This window comes from Malus sylvestris, chromosome 2 (assembly GCF_916048215.2).
Source record: "Malus sylvestris chromosome 2, drMalSylv7.2, whole genome shotgun sequence".
NCBI classification, from domain to species: domain Eukaryota; kingdom Viridiplantae; phylum Streptophyta; class Magnoliopsida; order Rosales; family Rosaceae; genus Malus; species Malus sylvestris.
Genome location: NC_062261.1, coordinates 14,266,613 through 14,278,092, shown reverse-complemented (window position 1 = coordinate 14,278,092; position 11,480 = coordinate 14,266,613). Strand labels below are relative to the sequence as shown.

At 33.2% G+C, this 11,480-nt stretch overlaps 1 protein-coding gene across 1 annotated transcript; it reads right to left on the bottom strand.

Annotated features, from left to right (window-relative positions):
* Positions 1-1,058: 1,058 nt before the first annotated feature.
* On the bottom strand, positions 1,059-1,813 carry LOC126582043 (protein RALF-like 34). Its single transcript, XM_050246016.1, has one exon. The coding sequence runs from the start codon at positions 1,682-1,684 to the stop codon at positions 1,280-1,282; it is 405 nt and encodes a 134-aa protein (XP_050101973.1). The 5' UTR covers positions 1,685-1,813; the 3' UTR covers positions 1,059-1,279.
* Between the last annotated feature and the right edge of the window lie 9,667 nt (positions 1,814-11,480).

The following is an 11,480-nucleotide window of genomic DNA, read 5'->3' as shown; positions in this document are numbered from 1 at the left end:
CTTATCGGAAATCCATCACCAATAATTTCTTTTTACGGATTATGACGCGTGGCGTAACGAGAACGATTTAAAATCTTATCCGAAATTGCAAATAAAATTATTTTGTATTATTTTATAACTTTTCAGATAATGACACGTAGCACAACGAGAACGATTAAAAATCTTATCTGAAATTACAAATAAAATTATTTTGTATTAGTCTATAAATAAAAAAAATACTAATATTTTATTATCTATTATCAGGGCTATTTAAGTGCAACTGTGGGGATGCAAAAGACGGTTATTGTTAATTAATGACAGTTTCTATTCACTAGGTGGATAGCATAGTGTATTGCCTAGAGGGTTCCCTGGAACTGCTCTAAGTATTTGCAACAAAGATTAGAATCTCCAGCTAGGTCAAACTTTTCAAAAGTAGAAATGGTTTCCCAAAAGTGAAACTGCAAATATTTTCCCTAACCAAGCACCGGTACGAGGATTATATGATTCCTACTTATAAACTATTATCTATATAAACACAAACAAAAAACTTTGTGATTAAAATCTTAACACTTTGTGTTTTGATTAATATTTAAACAGTAATGCCACACACGAGTGAGATTTTTCCTGCATTTTATTTTCGGCAACATGTAATAATTGTAGCAACTAGCAAACAACAATCGATGGTTGTTGTTGAAAATTAAAGGAGTTGGTATAGGGTAGTTGAGATAGTTAAGTACAGTTAAGCTCATTTTAAAAATTATAGTTCGAGGTTAGTACTGAGTATCATTGAACCAAATAATCATTTGAGCTTTAAAAATAACAATATTACAATCTTAAAAAACTAAGGATAATACTTGCATGAGCTCATTCCTCAAATTGCAAACAACGTATCTTCACCGTAAAAATTTTGCAATTGGACATATTCAATCTTTTAATCTTCATTTCAAGATCATCCAAACAAAAATTCATTTGAAACGTACATTGTTTAGTCATTCAAATATTTCAAATAAATCAATGGTATATGTATCAAGTAGCATATGCATGATGAACCATAGATTTATTTAGATGAGTAAACGATATCCGATTCAAAAGATTAATTAATTAACTTACTATAACACATAATTAGATATATATAAACAAGCACATTACACTCTTAATACTTCTGCAGCAGCAACAAGTAGATGCTTAATATGCCATGAACAATAAAACAACCTCGAACGCTAATACCCAAAACTTAGTCGCTAATTGCCACTCAGCCCATCTAAACCCATCAAACAACAACATCATCGTCTCCACCTGATCATCGTCTGCATCGGGCGATTCTAGAGCATCCTCTGAAGTAAGGACGAACTGGGCCTCTGGCTTTGAAGCAATTGTGGGTGTAATAAGACCTCCCGGACCGCGGCGGGCACGGGATGCGATTTGCCGACAGCGCGCCGTACGAAATGTAGTACTTCATCCTCCTCCAGAACAGAGATCTGCGCGCGTACGCGTTTTCCACGTCCAGTTCCAAGTCGTCGCCGTCCTCGTCATCCGCCTCCTCGAGCTCGTCGTCCAGCAGCGACATTGTGGCGGCCGGCCAGTCCAGACCCTCCGTCACTAGCTTCAAGCTGGTTTCGTCGATTTGAGCTTGGATGAGAGGACCCAGATGGAGAAAAATGAGGAAGCAGCAGAGGAGGAGAGTGAAAGGAGCTAAAGAAGCCATGGAAAACCTAGAGAGAGAAAATCATAGGTTTTTTGGAGGGGTATTTAGTGAGAGAAATCTAGAGGTAGATTTGAGTTGTTTTTGGGGTTAGATGGAGACAGAGTGGGGGCCAAGGTTCACATGTGATTGAGCAGAGCTCAGCTGATTGGGTTACAGCTGGGTTTCTTCAACGTAGGTATTAAAGCGTTTCTGGTAACACCAGTTTCCGCGGCGTTATTATTTGAAAATTTATAGTACTTCAGAGAATTATGTAACACCGTTTTGCGATGTTATTATTTGAAATTTTAGTGTATTACATAACTGTTTCGTTTGTCACACTGTTTATCAAATAAGATTTTCGTCTTCAATTAAAAAAAAAATTTAACTTGAGAATGACGTGGAAATCAAACGGGCCCTTACATTACGTTTGGATGAAGAAATTTAAGATTACTAAGGAATTTAAAAATGATGGAAATTGAAATGACGAGATTTTATTTTCTAGAATTTGTAAATTTTCTTGTTTGGTTAACCCAAAAAAACAATGGAATTGTATATAGAATTTGTTATATTTAAACTCTCAATCATAGAAATTGGGAAATGACACCTATTTACATGGAATTTGAACTTGGGAATTGGAGGTCACAAATTCTAAGTTTTTTTTCACGCAGAAATTCTAAATTTCTGTGTTTATGAATCCAAACAAGGAAATTGGTGCATGTCAATTTATAAATTCCGACTTTTATCAAAATTCCAAGTTTATTTTCCTCATCCAAACATAGTGTTAGAGTTAGAATATCGAATACACAGTTACCAAGGGCCCTTTCATACAATCCAATGGTTGTTAAAGAAAATTAGGCATCCATTGGACTGGATCGAAAAGCTCTAATTGGCGGAATACTTTATACTCCAAATTATGGCTTCACCTATTAATGTTTCACTTAAATAATAACACATTTATTTTTCATTAACTTACACTAAAAGTGAGATATATTAATGATGTCATCTTCATAATCATTAAACAGGACCTCATGTTTTTTCAAGGACAGTAAAAAATGTGGTGTTATTTATACACCTACTTTTGCTTGTCACACACATTTTTTAATTTTTGACCATCCAGTCTAATAAATTGAAAAAATTAATAAATAAAAATTAACAAAAGTGTTTGAAAGATAAAAAAAAAGATATACGAAAAGAAGTAATCCACACAAAATTTTCAAATTTCGGGTTTGTGGGGGTGGGAGTCGCTTTTGGGTGTGCAAGGGTGTATGGTTAGGGAGATTGAGGTGGGTGTGGGATTAGATGATTGAGTGGGGTCTACTACCCTTTGTTCGGTTTGATAGGTGAGGGTGTTTTGTGTAAAAATGAGGCGCGGGACATTTTAGTATCTGTGCGGCCCGGGGTGTGCAAGATAGGTTAGGGGTTCGACAATAAAATTTGGTGTTTACTTCATTTACTAATCTATAATCAAATTGAGATAAATTGAATTGAGAAGGAATTGAAATGAGATGAAATTAGAATCAGATTTCTATTGAAGTTATTTACTAAAACTGTATGAAACCGGAGTGCAAATAATGCATATTCTATATTAACTGTTTATCAATTCATATGAATTGGAATCAAAACCAGTTTGATTATTAAAATACCCTTGTACAAAATAGGTATAAAACCGATTCAACGGTTCAAAGAGTATTAGAATATCGACGGAATGCACAAACCCCAGAAATAAAAAATGCAAAATATTGTAATCGGAGCAAGATAAATAACAAATCAGGGATGGCGGAGCTTACAAGATTGGAGGTAAGAGTTGAAAATTCGTCTGAAGGGAGAAAACCCATTTGCCGGAGCTGTGATTGGAGGGCTGTGGAGTGAAAGTTGGCGTTTGTATGTAGCAAAGTAGCTTAGAGAAGGAGAAGGGCGAATAGTGCCTTGTGATGGTGGGTGATGAGAATTAATCCAATGGTTTAACAGGTGTTGACGTTGATGTTTCGGCTGGAATCTGAAACCTGAAGGTGCTGTGTTACCGGAGATAAGGGTATATTGGGTAGAAAAAACTGATTCCGAGTTGAGGGCTTTCTTCAGGAATCCAAACACCACCTATTGGTTGGTAATCCGATTCTAAGCAAATCAGGGATCTGATTCCCTATTTTGGTGGGCCCCACATACAATTTCATTCCCTCAATGTTAGTAAACACATGAATCACTTGGAATGAATGCAATTCTCATTTCACTCACTCCATTCCCCTTATGTAAACACGCCCTTAGTGTACGCGGCTGGTCGGGATTTGTTGTCGTTTATCATTCTTTTTGGGGTGTGCTATCCACACACCCCATTTTACTTCTCACACACCCTTTGATAATTTATATCTGTTGATCTTCTTTAATTCATCCGATCCGACGGCCGAAAATTAAAAAGGTGTGTGAGAAGTAGAATGGGGTGTGTAGATATCACACCCCTTCTTTTTATCTATATATATATATATATATATATATATATATATATATATATAGATAAATGGAGAAGGCTAGTTTGGTGAAGCATTAGATAACCCCTAAAATACCTTTACTTAATGACTCTATGTAAATCAACAAAAGAAGGATAAAGAGGTAATAACATTAAAAACAGAATTTGAAACCTAATGGAAAGTGAAAAGGAAGACAGTTGCCAGTTCAGTTATCAGTCATACTCCAACTTCCCACGATCGAAACCAGAGAACAGTTTGACGATTCCCACGACGAAACCAGAGAGTAGTTTAACGATTCCCACGATCTGAGTTCAGTTGAATGTTCAACAATAACTACCCCCATACCACCGCCATATACAGATGAATAATCGAAAAGAGCCCAATTTTAAAAACCAGACTTCGAGATGCCGTCTTGGAGCCCATCCTTTTCACACCTTCGATCCCGAACGCCCACTTTCAAGAGCCCAATCTCCTGGCTATTGCTCATCTTCCCTTCTCTTTTCCGATCACCATATTTAAGTAAGTTTTCCATTTTGTGCAAATCTCTAACCCCAACTTTCCTTACCATTTAGCTTTTGATTTCAACGTTTGATGAAAGATTTTTTCCAATTGCAATTTTCTTTTTGGTCCCATCATCTTCACACTTTTTTTTTTGCTATCTTTCCTTCTGTGTCCTTAATAGCTTCCATCACTCTTGCTCTCTCAAAGATTGCACTGAGGCAAAACACGCACTCACTCAAAGACAATCTGGTAACCATTTTCTTTTTATGTGATACTGTCTTAAGATTTTTTTTATTTTCCTTGGTTTTTTTTTGGGGGGGGGGGGGTTGTTCAAGTTCTCGAGGGATTTCAAGTTTTTGGGTTGATGATTGAATGTGGAGCTTAATGTGTTTTTTTTGTGGCATTTTTTATGGAGGTAATTTCTTGGTGGGTTTTGTGTTTAATGTAGTCAATTTTGGGTTTTGTAGATTGAGATAGCAAGACTGAAACTCGAAGACGAACAAGCAGAGGAGGAGGTCGGTGAAGAAAAGAGAAGCAAAAGTAAAAGGAAAAAAGTGTGAGTTATTTTTTATTATTCTCCCTTATGAAGAGCAATTTTTGGATTTTTTTTAATTAGTGTTTGGTGGGAGGTTCAACACTAAGCAATTGCATACCACCAATATTTAGAGATGAGTAATCGGAAGGAGGCTAAGTTTGGTTTTCAGGAGTTCGTTGTGTGGTTTCAGAAGCATGAGATGAACGAATATGTCCTCTTTGTACAAGATATTTTTTTTTTATCCTGCATCTCTGTTTAATGCCGACTCTGTTTTGATATTTTTTTTTTTTGTTAATTTCACGGTACTACCAGTTTAATGCCGACTCTGATTCCACACTTCAGAAAGGTATGCCTTTAATGTTTGATAAATTTTGCCAACTTGCTTCTCTTGATTTGGAAGGGTATGACTCCAATCACCTTGTTTTCCAAAGCCATCTTAGCATCTGCATCACCAATTGTAGAACAAAAGCTAATCCAATTGCTAATCTTAGCATCTGCTTCACCAGTTCACCATCATCTGTTGATTTTGAGTGCCTTTATCTGATAGAGGGCAAGTACATAGTTTTATATCTTCGGTAAACAATATCAGCACTGATTTCTTTTGTGAACTAAATACATGCATAATATGTGGTTGGTTTGAACTTTGTTATACATGCACTGATTTCCTTCTCTGAAGAGCATACCACATAATCTTTCCAATTTTCACTAAAATTATCTCCACAACTCATTTGCAGGCTATAAGGAACTGGATTTAGAGAGGGCCTATCAAATAGAGATTTCTTTTACACTAAAACCTATTTCTCTCAGTAATGCTACACTTTCAAATTTAAAAATTTCGTGAGATAATCGCTTGAAGAAAACCTTGATTGATTGTTGATCTTGATTGAAAACTGTTGATTTCAGCAAGCTAACTCTCAAAGAGTTTAAAAAGGAGGAGCACGAGCAGTATGTATTTCTTTTTCTTTTTTCTTAATTTTTTATAAATGATTTGGGGGTAAACATTGAACCTTATATCTCCATCCACCAATATCGATCTCCATCTCTGTTCTTCCACTTCCTTTCCACCTCTCCCTGGTACTTTTTAATTTAAAAATGTATCTGTAAATTTTTTTCTGAATTTTATTTGCTTTCTACAGTGTTTCGAATCTTGAAATAAAATTAGAATAACTGCATGTTTTCCTTTCACAGTTTACTTTTTAAGTTTTTGGATAGATTGACTTGACCTTCACATTTTTGTGAATTTTTGCGTTAGTTGAAAATTGGTATGAGACTGAAAGCCTATGAGCATGAAGGTGGAGATTGATTTTTATCAAAATGTGAAATCCATCTCCTGAAAAATCAATTTCAGGGCTTTACAAATATCTTCCAGTGCTCTCCCTCACCATTCCTGAAATCACTCTCTCTCTCATTAGTTTAAACTTTAAATCATTACTTTACGCAAAGTAAAAACAAAAAACATGATAACTTTTTAGGACATGCATGATAGAAAAAAGAGTTCCTCTTTGCACAATATATTTAAAGTATATCTTGACAATTACACGTGATGCAAAAATGCCTTTTGCACGCACTACACGTTAGTGCGTGTGGAGAGGCTAGTATTTCATTACTAGCATATGTCCCACACTTTGTGTGTGAAATAATTTTTATTTTTATTTTAAAATGGGAAGGAGAAGGAGAGAAAAAAGGAATGTGGATTAGAGAGAGAATTTTTCTCTGTTATATTTGATTTTTCAAAATTAAAGGATATTAGGATCACCCTTGGGTGAGGCTTTGAAAAAAAAATTGTAAAATTTAATTTGTGTGAATTTACTTTACTGCCCATTATTTTGTTTTGTGGTAGAAGACAAAATTGTCCCTTTACAAAGAGGGTTTTATTAATGTAATTTTAGATTATTTGTCTATTTTTATATTTAACTTAACAGTAGATGAATAAATTGGTTTCTATTGTCTAAGAGAATCAAGGAGATTCTCTTAAAATGAGATTTTTTCATGAACTCTTTGTTACCTCATATCTTAACGTTAATTCTTGTGCTAACATTATAAAACATAGTGTTAAAAATATGAGGTGACTGAGAGTCCATAGAGAGTTTCATTTTTTAGAGTCTCCTTAATATTTATCATTATCTAATTGGCATTCACAAGAATCAAAACTAAACTTTTTCAGTTGTAAGTGAAGAAGAGTACATTAGACACTAGATCATAGTTTTAAATGACATTTATTTATTGTTTACTAGCTAAACAAAATGCAAGAAAATGTTGGTCCTTAAGGAATGCCTTTTAGGAAAACCTATAAGCAAAGTAACACCGAGTAAAAGTAAAAAACCACAAAATATATTTCTGAGGACTCTACTAGTTTTGAGTCATTTTAAGAAGATAAAAACCCAAACCCCAATAAACCTAAAAAAAAAAGGAGCCAAAATATAAGCATGAACATGACATATGAAATATATTACTCAAAAAGTGATATAGAAATTCTAAAATACAAATATGCGTATGATTTGCTTAGTTTTCATTGTATGAGATTAAACTAGAATAGACAAGTTTCTTTTGTTCCACATCGTTCACCGCATGAGATTAAACTAGAATAGACAAGTTTCTTTTGTTCCACATCGTTCACCGCAGGAAACGAGCGATGGCGTTGAATTGAAGCCGATGTCAAGCCTTTTGGGCTTTTTTTGGGGGGGGGGGGTAAGCAACGAGGCCTTTCGGTTCCTTTTGTGGTTAAAACAAATGAAAACAAATGCTTGGCCCAACTTAGAATTATTTACTTTTTGTTGTAGGCCTATTTGATTGAGTGATCTAGGGTTAGAGAGAGACAGGGGTGCAACAAGCTTTAGGGAGAAGAGAGATTGATTTAATTGTGAGGTGTGTTTGATTCACCCCATTGTGCTTTTATTTATAATAGTAGAAAGGGTAAAACCTTTCCCTTTAGGATTACAATATTTAATAGGTAATCTAGTCCTAATAGGAATATAAGATACATTCCCAGATTCTATAGGATTTACACAATCACATTCCTATTCTAAATATGACTGCAGCACTTTTAGATTTTTGGGAATTCCGAAAATTTTCATTTTTCGGACATAACATCCGGAATAATCATTTCATTTTGCAAATTTTCGAATTGGACGGAAGCTAAAATTAAACTCCAAGAATTCCGTTTTGGAATAATCAGTTAATTTATGAAAAATGTCGAATTGGAATCAGAAGCTAATATTAAATTCGAAAATTTTTGGGTCGGAATCGGAAGCTAAATTAAATTCCGAACATTTCGGGATGGAATTTGGAACTCTTGTTTACGATCCGTTTCATCTGAAACAGAGTCCTACTTCAAACTTATTTTCAATCCGTAAAAACTATTTTTTGCACGATCAGTTTCGAAATTTTTTGCACTTCTGCAAGATCTTTCACAACATGCATTTCTGCAAGATCAACTTAATTTTTTAAATTTTTTTTTTATACTTTTCAAGATCTTTCACAATTCTAGTATACGTGCACTTTTTGTAATATCAGTTTCAAAACTCTAGCAATTCTACAAGGTCAATTTCAAAATTCCTGTATTTTTGGAAGATCAACTTCAAAATTTCAGCACTCCTGCAAGGTCAGTTTCAAAATTCTTGTATTTTTGGAAGATCAATTTCAAAATTCTAGCACTTATGCAAGATCAATTTCAAAATTTTTGCATTTTTGTAGAATCAATTTCAAAATTCACACATCCAAATCATCAAAACTTCAAAATAAGAAAACCTTCAAGAAATACTAGAATCAAAAATAAAAATTCCAATGGTTCTTATAATGAAAAAAAAACACTCATAAATCTAGGAAAATAATAGGAAGAAGTAGGTAGGAGAGAGAAAGACGAAGGAGGAGAAGAAAGAAAGACGAACCTAAGGGGGAGGGGGTGCATTCAATTGGAATTTTGAGGTTCTTTAATAAATCTAGAGTATTCAATCAGAATTTTATGTGATTTTTTTTGAAATTCAATGTGTATTCAATCAATATTTTAAAATATATTATTGAAATCATTATAATTGTGGGTATATTTAAAGAAGTTTAACGATCAAGGTATATTCAATTAATATTTTTTTTTTAAAGTTGAAGAATTTGAGGGAATTAGAGAGATTTCGATTTCGTAGTGTATTTAAAGCATTCACAAATATTACCCTTCTCATGAGATTTCAAGGGAATTAAATCACAAATTTACATGAAATCTCTACAAATCAATTAAGCTCTATTAAAGTCCATGAATTTATAAATCCATCAAAATTTTAATTGAATACGAGTGTTGGCGAGGTGAAAAAATTCCTTGGGCCATGAGTTTTGTTGAGTGTGGGCTTGCTTCTGTTGGTCATGGATTAGATAGTATTTAGGCCCGACTCATTTGCAACTAGTTTTTTATTGGGCCTTAGACCCCTAACTGAACCATGGTTTTAATTGAATACATTTTAGATATAAATTGTTATGCAAATGCTAGTTGGAGTTCGGCTGTAGGAAGCTAAACTTTGAATGCAAAAATTTCACCCCCTCTTCTTGGGGGAGTTGGTGCTAAGTTATTTATGATAAGGTTACCTATTAAATTTTTTACAAGAGAAACTTCGGTTTGGCTGGAGCATTATTCATTCTACTCTTAGATTTCAAAGAGGCATATACAAAACTCAGAATTAATGCAAATAACTCATCAAAGGAACGTAGTTACCAAGATAGCTACAATTAGATAATTTATGACAAACAATAGGATAATCTAAACCACAAAGAGAGATATTCAAACTTAGGTGCATTGAGAAAAATACACTGATATTGCTATAGTCAACTTGAGTAAGCTCAAGTCAACAAGTTTAGATAATTTCTTTATCTCCTATCAGACATATGAATTGTGTTATGAATAAGATTTCAGTATATATGCTCAAAGCTCTTCCTTTGGATCCTGATTGTGTCTAATCTTATTTTTCTAATTTTTTCTTGGGAGATTTTAAATGCGGTCCCTAGCTATTGATATACTTTGACTAAAACTTTATTGGGTTTCAATTTTTATTGAAGTTCCTTACATTAATGTATTAATGTATTTCCATGTCGGTTATTATATTTGAACTTGAAAATTGAAATTTGTAGTTGCTTATATTAATGAGATTCTAAATAAAACCCATAATTTGTGGGATTGAAAATGATAAAGATAAATTATCCTCCCCACCGTGAAAGCAAAATCAATAAAAAAAATAGATCATGTTTTGCCATACAATGTATGTACATATATAAAAAACTTATTGTATACTATATATATATATATAACATATTGTATACTATATATAAAATATCATGTTTTGCCATACAATGCATGTACATATATATAAAACTTATTGTATACTATATAAAACATATTGTATACTATACATATATATAAAACATATAGGGTACATTCATCAAAATTAATAAAAAAATAATATTACCATAAAACGTGTGGTAGATTCTTCAGACCCAAAACAGGGGTACATTTTTCAAAACCACAAAAAAAAAAAAAATATTAGTCTTAATAACAGTTGTAAATTTCTTTAAATAAACTTGACATAGTTACATTCTCAAATCAATGAAAAAGAACGTACCCATATAACTTAAAAAAATAGATTAGAAAAAAAGTGAACGGGTTTTACATAAAAATAAAGGCTACATTGCACATTACAACAAATTAGTATATTTAAGAAGTAGTACACTTCCTCTTCACTTGTAAGTGAGATGTCTTAGGTTCAATTCTCGCCAAAGGCGAATTTGAACACATTATTGTTAGCCCATTGTGAGGCTAAGTCCACCCCTTCCCCTTCCCCCTTAGTGTATATAATATCGTTTATTCAAAAAAAAAAAAGTAGTACACTTAAGGTTACAAAATTATACAAAATGGTTCATTTAAGATTAAAGTTAAAAATAATTTTATATAAACTCAAGGGAGCTTTACCTATAGAAAACACACAAAATACATTTTATAGAATCCCACTAATTTTGAATTATTTTCAAGGATAGACAAAAACTCAAACCCCAACAAACTGAGGCCAAAAAACAAGCAAACCAAGATTTAAAAATTTTAGCCATGCCCCTAATAGACGAAGACTTGTACTTAATTAACCAAAACTACACACTAACACCATATATAAAAACTTCAAACTGATTTGGGATTTGTAAACGTTAGCTTCAATAAGATTAGTTTCACAATTCATGTGTTTCTGCAAGATTAGTTTTAGAATTTTTTGCACTTCTGTAAGATCAAATTTCATAATTATAGTGCAAGATCAGTTTCAAAATTCCAGTGCAAGATCAGTTATAAAACTCTAGT

Bases quoted from the DNA above. Each gene is read 5' to 3' on its own strand.
- LOC126582043 (XM_050246016.1), bottom strand. From the start codon at position 1,684: ATGGCTTCTTTAGCTCCTTTCACTCTCCTCCTCTGCTGCTTCCTCATT.